Raw genomic sequence first — 18,316 nt, 5'->3', positions numbered from 1 at the left:
CCAATATCAACGACATTTCGCAGATATTGGCATTGGGATTTTTACTACATTGGAAAGGCTTTCTATGAAATCAACATTCAAAGGCGATAATTAAAATACTTGATCAACCTAAAACAAACTCACTCAAACCGCCACTGACCCGTATATACTCGGAAATAGAGGCTGACTTTGTACTGCATGAGATGTCCGTTCGTTTTTACAACGAATAAACGACCTCGTTATAATATACGAATTATAACTTCGTTCCTCAGAGTCCCTAAAACACTGTCTCATCGCGTATTCACAAATTGCCTTAGTTATTATACGATTCACCGTGAGTTCTGCAATGCGGACGGGTTACTACTTCAACTAACGACCTCCAGAGACATAAAATATACCTACACCAACTACAAATGTATACCTATGTATAATATAATTATTCAACACTTCGGTACAACATACATATACTGCAGAAAACAATCAAACTGCGATGATTTTTGTACTGGATTTGATCAAGTTTCACATCTACTGCATGAGAATAAAATTCCGTCAAAAGTATCCCGCAGAATCCTTATAGAAATTGGCTCCCAGTTGAATTGACTGGATTTTCAGTATGTTATAGTACATGTCCTCTACTAGTCCCAAAAATCAGTAGTTTCCGAGATACAGGTTTCGGAAGAAAGGTGTCCAGATTTTTTGATATCTATGGACTTCGTCATTTTCATGAATTATAAAGCTTCAAGGGTACTCGAAATCAAACGAATCAACCAAAATTTGCACGGTTGATTCTCAAAAATGGGCAGAAAGCTGTAATTGATTCCATCGATGCATCGATTCCATCCACGAATTCGCTGGTTTACTGGAAGGAGGTGCAACGTCAAATTTCGCGTGAAGAACGAGATCCTCCAAACCTTGCAAGAATCGACTTGTCCTGTTTTTCACACCTGCGCAAAGTCTCTGCGAATCGGCCGTACAGTTTTTGAATGATACATTTGATTTCAAGCCCCCCTTGAAGCTTTGTAATTCGTAAGAATCGCGTAATCCATAGATATAAAAAAATTCATTCACCCCCCTTCTGAAGTCTGTATATCAGAAGCTACTGATTTTTGAAACTTGTGTCCATGAGAACTTTTGATATAACATACTGAAAATCCCGTCAATTCGACCGAGAGCCAATTTCCATAAGAATTCTGCGGGGTCCTTTCGTGAAAATTGAATTTCACAGGTTTATAGAACTGATAGAATTTTGTAAAAATGGCCAAGTCTTGATCGTATATCGACGTATTATTCGATGGAATGAGAAATTTGGAACTTCTTGATACAGACGCGTAATATCTGTCCGCTGCCCTATCATCAAGTCCAAGGAACTCCTGCTGCACCCTTAACCAACGTAGGTCAGGGTTGTTCACGAGCGGAGATAGCTGGATCAGCGGTGGTCTATAGGTGAGGGAATTTTTAAGAGGAAGAACGATGCGAGGGTGCGCTCGTCCATTGATCTCGGTGTATAAAGCGTGCGTCGCGGAGTCGGGCAAGGGTGCCGTAGTGACGTCACATCTGGCGTCGGAATCGATCCGTCGAAGCGACGGCCGCGGGTATTAGGTTGGGCTGCACGTTACGCGAGAACAGGCGAGCCTCGAAACCGTCGCGTGAGTTCTTCTCTCTACGTGAACAGCGATTTTTGGTCCCCCGGTTGGTTGCATAAAATTCAGTCCCGCTCGAATCGCCCGGCGATTCCTCCTGGATACCCTAGACGAGGATCCTGACGTTAAAGGACACGCGAGTTACTCGTGAACCACGTGTATCTCGTGTTATAAACGTGCACTACAGCCAACCAGTGACGCAACACGTTACAGTGACGTAGGTATAAACGAAAAGCGGCGATAAGTGGCACGATAGCGTAACGCGCCTGCGTCGGATCGACGTATCTTGGGGTGTTCTTCGACAAGCGTATAATACCCTCAACTGCGATTCTAGCCTATCTCTTTCCTTCTTTGATTAGTGTTACAACGCATAAGAGTGTCGTTTTGGATTATAAATAACATCCTCAGCCAGCCACCCGTAAACGTCGTTTGAAACATCCGTTTGTCGGTGAGTTAGACGGTCATACTATACAAGTACCTGTACATATTTGCACCGTGATCTAATCATGTTGGTCCTAGGTTTATTGTCCAACTTTCTTACAATCCAAAGGAATGCTGATTCCCAACTTTTTTTTTTACAATAAATCCCGTACTTTCCGGCGGTACGAAATCCAAAGATACAAATTATCGGCATGTGGATTTGAAATTTTCTAACCTCGCTGCGCATGAATTCTTCTCGTTTATGTTCTCAAAGCTTTTGTACCAAATTTAAAGCCCCTCAACTCGACAACCGACAAGGTAAATTCGTATTGAATATAGATCTGCGAATACGCATGAGTAAACGCGTATTATCATTCGCTGTCAAGTGACCAGGTGATAGCGCTTAATTCCGAACGTCAACGTGGCCGGGGGGATAGCAAAGTTTTAATTAAATTTCGAAAAGCTTTTAACACCGACCATGATTCAATTTCGCTGACTTTGTAAAGTTGCGGATGTGACACGATTATACCGTCTTAACAAATTGACTTGAATTTTATACCAAACAAGATTTATTTATAAATGTATATATGTGTTACGTACAATTGTAACTCCAAAAAAGTTAAATTCTAATTCGGAGAACTCGAAGTATGTACTGGCAAGTTTCGTAATCACGAAAAATTAACCTGTTCAAGCGGGAGTCTCGAAATTAAATCAACTTCTCAGACGCGACGTTTTTGATCCAATACCCTATTCAACAATCTGCCTTAAATGAAAACTCGATATGAAACTAAGGACCAGGACGAAATTTCAATGTAAAGCTTCATCTAAATAATGTCAAGCTAGACGGTATAGAGCGAAGGTCGATGTAAAGAGCGAGCTTACCGCGCAGGCGGTTCCGTTGGCCTCAATTTCTAACACGGATCGTGTCGATCGATTCCACAAGGTTTGCACAATACTCACGCTGCATACAGAGGTTACTTTTCTCACCAAAACGTCATGCACGACAAGCTTTATTGCCGCGATTCGACGTTCTATCAAAATTTAACCCCGATGATCAAAACTGATTTTCTCAATTTGACAAGACGGCTTGTAAGTAAATTGAAACAGACTCACTCATAATAAAGATAATAATCATGAGTATGCGATTTAAAATTGACTAATTAAGGTGTCAATCAAAATTATCACGCTAATAGAATCGCAACCAATCTTACGACTATGGATAAATTAAACGCACTGGTAACCCTTTACTACCATCTTTTTTGAACTTTGGGCAATGTTTCTTCGGCGTCTGTTGCGTAACAATGAATGTCATTTAATACATACGTCGAGTAAGAAAGGTATAAACACACCCTGGGCGCCGATGCGTGTAATTCAGCTTGAAAGAAGAAAAGAGAAAAAGAAAAATGATGAGACGTATACGTAATGCCAGCTCACTAATTGTGTGGCTTGTCTAAATACGACGTTTTCTTTGATCAAAGAGATGATTTTGAGCTTTATTATGACATACCGTTGCCAGGGTATTTCACTGTTTGAACTAAATTAAATGAAGTACAATATTAATTGGTTCTCATAAAAGCCATTGCAAGATAAAAGTCTGCAGAACTTTGTTTAATTGTACTGTTTGTGATGAAACAAGTTACACGTAATAATTTTACAACTAGGTCAAAAATTTCATCGCCTCAAACAACCTTTTTACCAATCTTATAACATCAGCATTTACCACAGGGTATTATAAGGTACCTAATAGTGCAGTTACACACGCAGTTTAGATCGCGATAAATTCAACGAAGCTGAATAGCTCAACTTTTAGAGATTCACTCGCCGCCCACCGCTTAACGTGATCATGTAAAAGTCGCGGACAAGTGTTAATCTAATCAGGCATGATAACTGGGACTTTAGTCGGACTGTCTATTACACCTTCGTAGATCTGGAAACAGGATCTAGAATTTCAAGTAGGTACAAGATTGCGCCAAAGGCACATCTGTAATTCACACTGTCCATTTCCTTTGTCTATGCGTTTCGCGGTTGGAGCTGCGGTGACTTATAGGAACCAAAATCGCCCAGCGTGGGCGGGAATTATAGGTAGATATTGTGGTGGGTGGATCTCTCGTTCGACAAGGGCGCGAAAGAGAAACAGAGAGAGAGAGAGATAGAGAGAGAGTGGAGAGAGGTTCTCGGTGATTGACGAGTCGAGCGAGAAGGTAAGAGATCCATAAGTTGAATGGTTCGCACTCACACAGACACTCGGTAAGGATCGGGAAAAAGACGCGTGAGTGGGATTTAAGACTCGATATATTACAATGATATTCTCGAGAAGTCGCAAAGATCGGTAAAGTCAAGGATCGTTCAACGAATCCCAACTCGTAATTAAAACTATCGAACAAACAGTCCCGGCGCCAATCATCACTACAACTGATAATATCAAGTCCGCAAGTTACATTCATGAGCTAATTATCACTGCATGGTCTGGTTGAGTTTAAAAATGTTGTACTCCGTTAGATAAATTAGAAATTAATCAAACCCAGATTATTTTAGAGTTATTCTTTTCCACAGAGAACCAATGTGACAATAATTGTACGGAAGATAAGACCAGTCAGGCAAAAACCATGAGGGGTGGAAGCGGCGGCAATCCTGCAATGGTCACCGTGCCGGCGTCAGCCTCGTTGAACGTAAGTCTACGATAAATTTTTCTGACCACAATCAAATAAAACTAACGATATACCGTTAAGGAATCGAGGTCACTGTTATAGAAGTAATTATTTTCATACAGTCATTCACACAGCCAATCCTCTCCACACAACGCATGAAGTAAGACGTAGTTAAATGTTCCAACTTCAAATATCCCCTCGCCAGGGTTCAATGAACCAAAAAATCGAATTCCGATATTGTGAATGTGCAAGGTTAAACTTGAGTCAAAGATCACGTAGAGGTATTAGGTTCAACCGTGGGTCCTTCAAGCTCTCTTCATTTCTGAAGTATGTAGTGTTGAAAGCGGCGGAAGCAGGTTCAGCACTTGGTATAATTTGCATATACGAGCAAGTGGTTAGAGTCAATCCATTAGTCGGTTAGATCCGCCCGCTCGGTGCGTTCGTGCAAACAGGGTTTATGGAGGGGGCCGCCAGTACAGGAGGGGCACCCTTTGTGCCCCGAGGCCAGAAAGCTCCCCTGAGTAAAGTGGAGGGAGTTTGAAACGCGGCGTAGGGCCGCCCTGGGACATTGTCGCCCGGGGTCGTAGGGCGGTCTATCCGATGAAATGAAATGGAGGGTTTGTTCGTCAGGGCTTGGATGGAAGCGTGACGATGCCCCCGATTTTGCCGGGCTCCCCTTTTCCCCTTAAGCTTGTAATACGTAGGTTACAAAACTCCTGACTTTATTCCAACGCAGCCCAATGCGAGATTTTCAAACCCACAGATCATGACGGGTGACGACAGCATGAGCGACGACGTCTTCGAGCTCGACGACGAGATATCAGAGGCGACACTTGACTATGTGAACAACTCCGGTGGCGGAGGTTTGGCGCCCGGTAACATCGGTGAACAATTACCGGCTACTGCCCCCTCTCCGACTGGCTACAGAGACTACAAGCCACCCATCGAGGTGCTCAACAATTCCTACAGATCCACGTCTCAGGGATCTGAAAACGGCTCTGCGACACGCGGCAGCGTTAAGAAGACCACCATAAAGGATGAAGGCATCGCGCACAAGGTAAGAGGGTGATGACGTTTGCTTGCCAATTCGTACCTACGAACCTAGAGAAATTCCTTGCCACGAAGTCACTGGCTATGGCGGTGAAACCGCATAAACGAATCTCTGGATCAAGATCATCGAGATCACGGATCGTATCCGATGATATCGAATCCTTCGATACCGTTTGATCATAGTTTGCGAAGAGACTCACTGCTGGTATGGTAGGTATTCGATGCTGTTGGAGCACCGAAAAGGTCCCGTAAAAAGCAGCGTTCGCGTGTCGTACGGATGCTTCAAGGTCACCGTCTTTCCTCCATGCGGTGCGATCAGGCTTCGTGGAGGTTCTTAAGCCGCACGGTGCTGAGGCTACAGTACGCGACGTTAGCTGGGTGTCTCACTCGGGCTCCTTCTCTCTTCCAACTTCCATCCTCCTCCCTTTCTCAGCTCTTCATTTTCTTTTTCTTGAGTTCCCCCCGACTCCGAACGCTCCGTCCTCCTCATCCCTTCTCCCTTTCTCTCGCTCTCTTCTCGCGCATAAAACGATAGCTGATCCGAACCTTTCAGCTCTGCTTTCGGGTTTCTTTTCCTGCATGGAGTCTCTCACCTCTGATACGCTGCGCAGATTTACGAAGTCGATCTGATGCAAGCGCCAACGACTCCCCCTTGTTCTTTGATCTCATCTCGTCAAGACAAAAACATTACCCTCTTTATCTCACCGTCTGAAACGACTGTGTGAAATAGTGACACAGATTTTGCGCCACAGTATATTCACCGCGTATAATACCTCGGCTGCAGCTAGTTCTGGTTATGGTTATGCTTTTGCCTTTAGTTCTCGTTATGGTTCCGGTCATGATTTCCTTGCCAGCGTGGTCGCCCGACAGTACGTCAAACTCGACTGCGTCCTCCAAGCGTAGGGCAGGAAGCAGCGCGAGTCGAACTGGCGTCGCAGACCGGCACAGGCCTTAAGCGGTGACTGAAAACGCGAATTGAGAATATCGGGGTCACACAAGTCGGCCGGGAATTGTATAATAACAGTCGGCTTATCAGACGGCGGCTGATAAAAATAGCCTGTACCTACACCAAGCGCCTTGGAATAATGGCTCCGTAAGCGTATAACCTACTCTGCATCGATTTTTGCACCGCGCGATATACGCGAGTGATAATGTCTCCAGAGCCATCGAGACGGGTAAGAAGTTGGTCTGCCAACGCGAAAGGCAAGGTTGCAGTGGAACTGCGTGCCACCGCGTGGAGCACATCTGGTCGAATCGAGCCTCCGCATACAAATTGAGTTAGAGTCATCATGGTAATAGAAATGGCAGCCGCGGTTGCGAATCAGTCCTTCTTCTCCGACCTTACAAGTCACTACCGACTGTAGTCTCACTTTGGCAAATGAACCTCGGATTGCACATCTTGTAGATTCCTGGGTGCATTAACGAGCCGAACGATAATGAAAAACGCGGTACAGAACTCGGGTTTCCTTGATTGGCAAAACGAAATGAAAGTTTTATACTCGTGTATCCAAGAGCTTTGTAAATCGTGTAGAGTTACCCGGTTGGCAACTGCGCGTTGTAACAATTGGAGAACTTTTGATAATGTTGTATGGGTAAAAAGAAAACAGACACACACACACACAGAGGGAGGCCAGGAATTAGCCAGACCGGGTATGAGCGGAGTTAACTTTTTGCCAACTGAAATGGGATTATCAGGGTTGAGTGTCCAGGTGAACGGATGGTTCCAAAGGATTTCCATTCCCTCCAGCAGTGTCCTGTCTACGTTACTCGGAGTCTGGAGCTCTCAAAGGGAAACGAAACACGGAGGTAGAGGCACTTTATACCCGGTACAAAATGGTGGAGCTCAGCCCCGGACCGTCTCTCAGTTTGAATTTTTGCTGGTGCCAGTCGACGAGGGTATATAGAGTCGCGTTATATAGAAAACCTGGCAAAGAAAGGGTCGGCAATAAATATCTACGTATCAACGGGCAGTTCTGTGTTACCCGCTGGAGAATATATGTAAGGGACGACGCAAGAGAAGCAGAAAACCTGTTTTCAATCTGAAATCACTCTCTCGGGTTCCGCCCGAGCAGCTCTTTCGTGCGTCAACCCAAAGTCCTTCTCAGACTTCGGCTCAACCAAGTATTTCAGAGACACCCGAGATAAGAGTTTCGTTCCTTGCTGTTTACTCTCCATTTACATGCATATAACTCGGACCTCCGGACCCCCTTCGTCAGCCACTGTACCATTCCTCATTCGATTCTTCCCGCACACGCACACTCTCGATATTTTCGTCAAGACGTTATTGCGCAGTGATAAATCAGCAAGTGGATACGTCAACATCTTTTCAATTCAAGTGGAATCGGTTACCTAGAATATCGGTTACCTAGAATACCGTTCGTCATAAGATTATTAATTCGATCTTAAAGAAGAAACTAACTTTTTAAACGAACTCGTTGGATTTCGTTCTGCTATTTATGTAGAAAACCAATTTTCCTGCTCTATGGAAAAACAAAGAATTAGACTGATCGTGAGCATAATCCTAAACAAGTGATCGTACCTGTCGTTAGCTTCGCAAATTTTACACGAGGCTTGAGAATCCAGAAACAAAAGTTGAACGGTGACGGCCTGACACAGTTTCCGCGTAATTTCGTATGATTAACGCGACTTGGCCGACCTTGGAATACAGAATGTATGGTTGGTCACCCATCGCGTGGTTGGCTCAGAGGACAAAAGCGGTGTATTCGGGGTGACCGACTCCGAACTCGATCGTTTAGACAAATGGAAAAGGGGGTGACAGTTCACGGGTTGGTCCCTTCTTAGTTCCCCGGGGAGGTTGAAGACGATCCTCCGGGGTCCGCGTCAGGCGGAACATTCATCATCGACTAATCGCGGACGTTGGGTTGGTTGGAAGGTTCGTTGGGAAATTGGTGTATATACAGCCCAAGCTCATATCAGGAACAGCTATCCACGGTTCGGTTCAAATCCTCATTGAGTACCACTGCAACGGCTGGTGGGCAAACATGCACATGTACAAGAAGGGCACAGGTAGTGGGGTTACCCATATGCAGAGCGCATACATAGCGTGCGAGATACTCGGTTCGTTTGAGTATTTGAGTTGCGTCTGGACTGCTGGAGCTTCGACGACGGTAAACGGGTAACGCGATATGCAGCGCAGTGGGGTTAGCTCCAAGGTTCCCTTATGCACTAGCAGTAGTACCCTATATACCAACAAGTATTCCCTAAGCCGGGGCTCTCGCTTTGTCCCGCTCGAGCTCCCGCTGCTACCGCGATCAAACCGTGATGACCTACGACCCGACCTTGTACGCAGAATTGCCGGAAAATACTTCCAATGATATTTTCAAAACGTTATTGTAATTCGGATGAGTTCTCGTAAACGGTGCGTATTTAGAACTGAATTACCACGTCGACCTTCTTTTTTATACAGTCATCTTCGTACTTGGACAGTGACGCATTTCTGATGGTTCTCCACAGCCTTGAAACGATGAGCCAGAGACCCGCGCTCCATCTCTGTTCATGGTAGTAACCATTGTCTGTAAAGCACATCACAGATGGATCTATGATCGTGAAGCGTAAATGAGCTTTGTAACGGAAACGAATTTGAGGTAGAATAAAAATTTGACTTTCAGAGAACAATAGAAATATGCTACCATTCTAATTCACGATGCGGTTGCTTCGAAAATTCGGACAGGTAACCCTTGCAGGTGCTATCCAAGGTGTTAGGAATCGTCCTGTTTACACTGCATCTGCAACTCCTGCGGCACCTCAATTACCCCGACGTTGTTTCCCATTTTACGAGTGGCTCCTATACAATCATGCAGGGATGATTATCGTGTGTTCCGAGAACACTGTTGCCGTGTATGAACTGTCCGATGTAACATAAGTGAAAAGACATGGTCTGCACCTGCCGATGTTCAACTCTGAAGCCTTTGTTTGAATTCCGAACTCCGTGCTAATTGCGGTAATGGTAAAAAGTGAATCGGTTAAAGACTGCGAAACTTTACACTCAACGAAATTAAGGTATGAACAATAAGCTTCCTAATTTGTGAAACTTGTCAAAATAACAGGTCAAAACTCTCAGCAAGATGAATAGATAACGGTTATAAATGGGATGAGTTGAAGGTCTTATCCTTGGTTCTGAAACATAGCCAATGATTCTCGGTGATTGATTTCCACTCTTGTCACTGCATGAAACGCGAACAACTTGGTATATAATTCACGGTATTAATATATCATTCAAACTTCGATGAAATATCGAGGCGATTTCGTCGCCGTCTACCTTCTCGAATGATGCGATGAATATAGACGTATCTACCAAGATGATGATCTAGTGGCTCATCTCCCGTGAGAGAACAATAAGGAAGCAGTTAGCACGAGGAAAACGGTACTTCGTTATCGCTCCCTGAAACGACTTCTGGTTCTTCCCTCGCTCCAGCAACCGCAGTCAATCCCCCAAGCTCCGAAGTTTCCCATGCTCGTTTCATTCCGTATTGCACACAACCACTTTACACCGACAAGTACGTTTTAAGGGGGTGGGGGGGAGGCAATTTTTTTCAAAGAATACAAAAACTTTTGAAAAAAAATGCAAAAATGTCTGTCTTGGTAATTATTGTATTAATTTATTTATGTTTTTTATTCTCTTCATTTTTGCAGACGATTCTACTCGGCGACAGCGGTGTAGGAAAAACATCGTTGCTGGTACAATTTGACACCGGTAAATTTCAGACTGGAAACTTTGCCGCAACTGTCGGAATAGGATTCACGGTAATGTAACAAACATTTAAACAAATTCTTATCCTTCCGGATTCTCATTACACCCTGCAACTTATCCAGTCGGTGTAATTTAAACATAACTCGGTGTACCAACGCAGATCCAGAGACGTGATTCCGGCATCACTCTCCGCCGGTCCGACAATAAGAGTGAGAATAATTACTCGACGAGTGGCACTCGCTTTATGCCTGTTACACCTCACCGCGTATATACGTGTGTATATATACGTACATACCGTATATACATATACATCAGACAATGCAAGCGAGCGATGCATTTATGCATGAGATGAACAAACCTCAAAGTACAACGAGCACCACCACGCGATCATACTTTGAGCTTGAGGAGAATTCAATTAGACAAATACGAGGAGCGTCTCGTCTGTTTGTAACATACCTTGTATATCCTCGAGGATTGAATACCGCGTGAAAAACGATATATTACATAAAGAGTCCCGCCAGAGTATGAAATCAACTTTAACTCGTTTAATCGTGAACAATTTTATTGAACAAAAAAGTTTTGCGTGGAATGAAATTCCTGATGAAACGCGAGAAAAGGGTGAATTTCACGTATAACTGGGGGAAGCTTTTCGTACCTTCTTTATCTTTTTCCTTGTATACACGTTATACGCGTATTTATTACTCGGGTAGAAGTGTCTACGGTGAATTAGCATCCACCCAAAGCATTAAAAACTCGATTTTCTGGTATCCACGTCATCTTTTTCCACCCGAATTATTTGCTCGCCGACGAGCTAATAGAATTTCGTTTCGAATCATACGAGGTTATAATAAATACCAAGCGTGGAAGCTGAGCGAGATAATCACGGATCAGTCGCTCCTCCGCAAATTTGCTCGGGCGTGGAAATAAAAGGGCATGAATAATATTGAAATGTTTATTAAAAACTGTTTTTTCTTCAATTTGAAACAGCGCAAAATCCAATTTGTACCCCGTACATGTTTTCACCGTTACTCGATAATTAACGATAAAATTACCCCCCAGGGGTGGCCGGCAGTGATCGCGGTCTCGTCACGTCCTCGTTCCATTTGCATTGTACATCCCCATCGACGAGTCAATTTTATTTATACATACGTACGTACATACACGTACATAGACGCCGCGGCTGTAGCGAGGCGAGAAAAATCGGACTCTTCGGAGCGCGTTTTGCATCCTTATACCATACAGCTCGCCTGCAGAGCTGAGTGTACGTCATAAATATGTATACACACCGTAATTTAATCAGAGCATCGATCGACGTGAACAGCAAAGCCACTGCAGCGTGACTCTTCTGTTATGCATAAGCTACGAGTACCTTCACACGTATACATATGGTATACCGTTACACATGTGCACAAGGAATTTTGTTATTGTACTTTACGCGGTACTTCGAAGTATGAGAAAAGAAAGAAACTTCATTTCATATACCTGCTTATGCGTTAACCCTTTGAGTCACACATTATTGTGCTGAGTCAAGTTTTGTAATAAGATAGTATTGTACGGTTTTTGGGCTCACGGATTACGAATCTGAAGTCTGATTTTCACAATTCAGGGTGACGGATCCGATATGGTTGACGAAAATGTTAAGTTTGATCGAATATGGTAAAAAAAAACTCCATGCAGGGATTTTTGGGGTTGCTGATTGGATTCTCAATACTGAATTTTGGAAATCTGATTTCAGATTCGTAATCAGCGGCTCTAAAAACTTATAATTTATGTGAAACTTGTGTACGTGTAGAGGGGTAACTTTCTCGGAAATGAATTATTCCTTAAATTTTCACGATTTTTTTCAATCAGTTTGCGTCTAGCAATAAAAATTTACATTATATCGTAACAATTACTCTCGAGTATTGAAAACCTATTAGTGTACTATCATAAATAGCAAAAAAGCGCAAAGAAATATGTTTTTAAAACAAAATGGATATAAAATAGGTGGCAAGAATATTTACCCCTGTGACTCAAAGGGCTGTTACGATAACGAAATTCAAACAACGAGAAACATGAAATTTTATTCTTCAAACCTCAGTTGTACAAAATTCAAGCTAAAGATTATTGCCGCAAGAGCAAAATGATTCAATATCAAAAACGAGAAGCTAATCCTTTTTTTCAACATCAAAGGCCGACATGATATACGGGCTGTACAAATTGATTTTCCTCTATAATCGAGTCAAATTTAAAATCTCTTTGAAGAACCCCATCGTATCGCATCGCGGTGATAAAATTTTTTCTATTTTTATTACGTACCTACATTATCCTTTTAAAAGTATGATACAAATATAATTCGAGTAACTTTGCGCGGACACAAATGAATTTTATCATTACCGTACGTGCGAAAAATGGAAAAAGAAAAGTACACTTAAATCGAAAATTAATGTATACATTATGTATTATCAAGAAGCTTGAGATTCGGGAATGAATTCAATCAATTTCACTCGCATGTATTACTCGTACACGAGTTGCAGGATCTCATTTACAGCCTGATAATTTTAATGAGTCATAATTGCGAGCATAATTGTACGATCTCAAATCAGCGTCAGGTTCAATTTAACACGTACGTACGTACGTACACGCACACACACACACACGCGCGCGCGCGCGCGTATATGTATAATTGTATACCTTGTACACTATTTAACCCGGCAATCTGAATCTCTTTGCCGGAATGTTACCTGCGAGAGTAATAATTACGTAATTACCGTATCTCTGTGAACCGGTTTGAGTGTGTGCAGTTTGCAGTATTCAGTGTGCAGAAGCGTTAAACGCGGATGAGTCAAGCCTAACCGCTGGACGAATCGTCGATCCGAGGAGCGGCAAGTATTTATAAGTAGGTACCCAACGCCCGCAGCATCGTATCTTCGCTGATTTTCTACCCGTCAATCAATTGACGTTTAAATCTTCATGAGCAATAATTATCGCTTACCTTAAAATACACCTGTCGTGATCGAAAAACGCGGTGAGCCTGCAGCTGCAGTTCAACGGCGGAGGTTACAGCTTGGACTATTTTTAGAAGTTTGTCTTTTTAAAGAAAATGAAAACACTCGGAGCAATTTTAGTTTCAGGACTGTATTGTTTATAGTTTCAAGAAGATTTTGGAAATTTTCATTCAAATTAATATCAAAATTACGGCATGACGCAAATAAGTAGCGAACGACCACTTTGACCAATTTCAATGAAAAACTTCCAAAATGTTCTCGAAACTATGAATAATAAAATCCCTCAAACTCAAATTGGTCCAAGTGTTTTCATTTGAAAAAAAAAACTCTCGAAAATAGGTATGATTTTAGACCGTCCAATCTGCACCCACCTCGTAAATCCTTATACGCAATATTCGATAAATCCTAACCGCGATTTTCTCTTCTCTTGAACAATCATCCAGAATTAATCATACGCAATATTACAAAATAATTATAACATACCTTACGCAACTTTCTACAGTAATAATCAGTAACGTTACCGTTTCAAGTGGTATACATATTTCATTGATACCTAAGGTACCTCGTACAATACATATATACCTTAAACAACTGTAACATCGCGGAATTTTCACGAGATGTGAGATATAAAGCTCGACACGTTGAGCATTTCCGAGCAAGAATCAGCTTCAAATGAAATACAGACGAAAAGGAAGAAACGGGAGAATAGAAAATGGAAATAGCTAGAAAATTTCCCTTCGCGATACGCTGATTCGAGTCGAATGGGTACACGGAGCTTTGACTACGGGTGCGCACAGTCGGAAAACGAGCTTGTGCAAAACGAGCTTTCACCCCCCCCCCCCCCCCCCCCCCCCCCACAATTCTTATCTCTACGGATAAAGCTGTGACGAGGCGACGAATTGAGAAAAAAAAAAAAAAAAAACATATACATACGTACGTAAGTTAAAGCGAAAGAACAAACGAACGTTAAGGAAGGAAGAGACGAAGGGGCGGGACATGAAACAGAACGGTTATAACGCTCGGCTGACTTTTACGACGTGACAGGACATCGTGCTCGGTTGTCTCGTTTTATACATTTATACATAAGTACACATATATACATGTATTATGTGCGTTACACCCTCGCTATATATGTTTTTAATGAACGAGTAAAACTGCGTGGAAAGGAAGAGAGTGGAGCAAAAAAAAAAAAAAAGAAAAGAAGATAATCAACCGAAAATAAAAGTTGCAGAGAAGAGAAAAAGGAATTAACTAATATAACAGAAGTGAGGGGAAAATCGAGGTAAGATGTCCCCGAGCTTTCAACTTCTAAGATAGTATATATGTACCTGCATCCGTTTCTCGTATTGTATGAAACTAAACTAATGACGTTACAACGGGCGTCGCAAAACTTGGAATAGAATATTTATATTTTTGGAAGAAACGTGGTACAAACTTGCAATGGGCAGATATTTGTTTTCTTCAATGTTTCCTCGTTATTTCTTTACTCTTGTTCATCGTATTATCGTATAATTTCTGACTAATCTGCACATATTATCAGCTGTCAGTGTTTAAAACTTGCAGCTTGGCCGCAGATTAATGAGAAGAAAGATAAATAAGCGAACGAGAAAATAATTGTTAAAAAAAAAAAAAAAAACTATGTCTAAACATTTGTAAATTCGTTGTATAATATTAATTTTTCGCTTCTTGTCTACACAATCTCTCTCTCTCTCTTTCTCTCATTTTTGTCCCATCAAATCGCGTTCGCATAATGCTTTATGCTAATCATTAAAAAGAAAAACTCTCGAAATCTGTATTTCTGTCTCATTGTGGAAAAAAGCAAGAAAAAACGACAAATTTTAAACACCCAGATTTAATTATTAACGAGAAAAAAAAAAAAAAAAATTCCAACAATTAAACTTTTCCACATATTTATTACACTTACAAGATACAACGTAGACGGGAAAATTACTTGACAATACTTTACGCTCGCTGACGTCATATGTTAAGTAAATCATCCGACACATGCACGTTTTTCATATTAAAATATGAAATCTAATAGTTTTGAAGGGAGGAATAAGAAAAATTGCGACAAATTTCTCTTCTCTCGCTGGTATAAAAAGAAAATACTTCATACATATATTTGTCCGCACGAATATTCGAAAGCGTGTAATTTCGCGAAACCGACTACACTTGTCGTTTAATTGTTTACACCGTTTCCCGAAGCCTGTATCAGAGCGAACGTATTGTCTTTATCTCATTCTCGGTGTAGGAAGAAATAAAAATAAAATCTAACCGCAGTTCGAGGCTTTCTACGGTTCCGTCGACTGCGAGCCGCCGGCAATGGTTACAGAGCATAAGGTGAGAGAGGGTTTCGAATATTCCTCATAGTCGTATAACTCCAGGGGCCCACCGGCAGTATGGCCGGTCCATTTCTGTCGTTATACACACGATTTCCTGCAGCTTTCCTCGCCCGGAGCCAGAGTCACGGCCCCGACTGATCGCCCGACGCAATTTCAACGCAAACGCCGTCTTGTGCAGTGTTTTATGTACCATGTTTTACGCGGTCGCATTATACGCGCGCACACACACACACACACAAATATTATTTACATTACGTATATATATATGGTTCGATCCTTTATTACAATGTGAACAGCCATAACTCGGACCGGCCGCCAAACGATACTTGAAATGCCTTTTTTCAACCTCCTCGGTGAATGCTTGGCACTAAGAATGAGCAAAATAATCGACTACTGATTTCCGATCAATCAATTTTTTAAACTCGATTAATCGACCGACTCGATTGTTATTCCTCGCGATAGGTTTTTGTTTTTTATTCCCATAATAATAATAAAAGCGCATTGCTTATATTTACCTACCTATACGTACAAGTTAGTTGTAAGTAATTGGTATATATATAAAAAAAAAAAAAAAACGCGATGAAAGCTTGAGTAATAAATATACATGCTTATGGAGCATAAGGTCCCGCGTTTTTCAAAGCCTCGGAATATTCTCATTATAAAATTAATGAAAAGTCGACGGTTTTGACGTCTCGAGCTTTCGGACCGTGTTGAAAATCTCTTGGTTAATATTATGCATACAAATCTTGCCCGATAGTTAAACAAATCTTGGAAAAGTAATATGCGAGAGGTTTAAAATCGAGTGTACAGGTTATATTAAAAAAGTTAAAGTAAAATAACAGTGGGCGATAATGAAATGCCGAATCCTTTGTAGAGGATTTGAAAAAACGAAGAAAAAAGAAGAATCAATTTTTCATATCTGTAACAACAATATTAAAGGGAATATTCATTTTTTCCGTAATGTAAACGAGCACAAACTTCACTGCTTACAATGTGCAAAGCGCCCCTATATTCCATATTATTGAGCGGTCAAGGTTTTTGCACAGGGGGAATAATTAATCCCATAGACACATATTTCGTATAATAGCGAAAAGTATAAAACCAGCTAAACAGAATTTCAACCCGATGAAAAATTTTTGCAAACCAAATATGCGCATCCGTTCGCCTTTCGTTATTTACAAGAAAAATAAAATATATTGGAGGAAACCTCGAGTATTTAAATAAATAAATAAATAAAAGTAAATAAATAAAGGATAGAAAGGAATCTCGTGTAAAAAATTTCCCAAAAGCACACGGGTAGTGCTTTTGTTTATTTGTTTATTTTTCTTTCGTAATACACAATTTTTCATTACACGGATACCGACCAAAGAAACAGAGCCGAGATTTTTTCCACGCTCGGGATATTCCCAAAGGCTCTTCTCAACTTTCATCCCATTCCCTGCCTCGGAATTGTCCAACATACGTCTACTCCGTTCTGTCATATTTTTTTCAACACTCTGGAAAACGTCGTGTTAATTTTTTTTTTTGGAGCGGAATTTTTTTCTTCCCCCCCGTTTTTTTTCGAGTCAAAGTTTAAACGCAACTCTTGTTACATGTGTAATGTATATGCGGCATTCCCCGTCGTATGAACATTATTTTTAGTATCATGTTCTTACCAAACCAAAAGGGTCTCGGGAATTTTTACGAATTTTCTTCAACCACTGGTGAAATTTGTACAAAATCCCAAAACCAGAAAAAAAAATCGCAAAATAGAATCTGTGTGAATTTATTCAGATTTTTAAAAATGGCATTTTCGGAATTGGTTTATCAATTTTTTCCAAAATTCACCGGCGGTTAAAAAAATCTGAACAAAAATTCCGAGACCTTTTAGTGTTGATATGAACGTGATAATAAAAAATGGTTAAAATTGAAGAGGATGAGTTACATAGGCTGCTAATTTGACGTGGAATGCCCCATATACATGTTTGAATGAATCCGTGTTTCATTCATATCACCAAGAGTGTTTCCTTACTCCTTTTTTTCTCACTCTCTCTCCTTTGTAACATTTGTGTAAAATTGTCGCATGCGCGCGAAAAACTTGAAGAAAAAGAAAAGAAAGAAATAAAAGAAATTATTCCTCGTCGAAACTCTCGACTCCATTTCCTAGTTCTTTCCGTCTGTCTTTATTTTTCCTTTTTTTTCCCTGATTGCTTTCTTTTTCTACATACCGTGCTATTTTATTTTATTTTTTTTCTCTACATATTCCCACACAGTTTCATTGTCCGACGATAAAAAAGCTTTTACCGTAGCTCTGGCAGCGGAAAACACGAGGTAGAAATCGATACAGCTCGTACCTACAGATATCGAGTCTCGATTACTGTATCTGGGGAACGATCTCGTTATTGTTTCGATAAGCAGCTTATTATAGACAAAGAGCCGTTGCAAACCAACGGCTCCATTTTCCTCGACACCGTAAAGTTACAGGGACAGAATTCTTTCTCCTCGTATAACCCATTGAAGCATGCATTGTTCCTTGGAGTAAGATTCCTTCAAACTGGTT

At 41.4% G+C, this 18,316-nt stretch overlaps 1 protein-coding gene and 1 long non-coding RNA gene across 2 annotated transcripts in view; one reads left to right on the top strand and one right to left on the bottom strand.

Moving 5' to 3' along the window:
• LOC124304437 (uncharacterized) overlaps positions 1-18,316 on the bottom strand; it is an 82,098-nt gene that overhangs the window by 23,955 nt on the left and 39,827 nt on the right. The window lies entirely within an intron of this gene.
• Positions 1,601-18,316, top strand: part of LOC124304434 (ras-related protein Rab-37-like) — a 55,270-nt gene continuing 38,554 nt past the window's right edge. Inside the window, exons 1-4 of the mRNA XM_046762681.1 lie at positions 1,601-2,067; positions 4,593-4,708; positions 5,451-5,744; positions 10,391-10,501. Of these exons, the coding sequence (XP_046618637.1) occupies positions 4,646-4,708; positions 5,451-5,744; positions 10,391-10,501 (468 nt within the window). The 5' untranslated portion in view covers positions 1,601-2,067; positions 4,593-4,645. The remainder of the gene's footprint in view (positions 2,068-4,592; positions 4,709-5,450; positions 5,745-10,390; positions 10,502-18,316) is intronic.

The sequence above is a fragment of the Neodiprion virginianus genome, chromosome 5, assembly GCF_021901495.1.
Source record: "Neodiprion virginianus isolate iyNeoVirg1 chromosome 5, iyNeoVirg1.1, whole genome shotgun sequence".
NCBI classification, from domain to species: Eukaryota; Metazoa; Arthropoda; class Insecta; order Hymenoptera; family Diprionidae; genus Neodiprion; species Neodiprion virginianus.
Note: the sequence above shows the minus strand (reverse complement) of the source record. Positions and strands in the feature narration are given on the sequence as shown.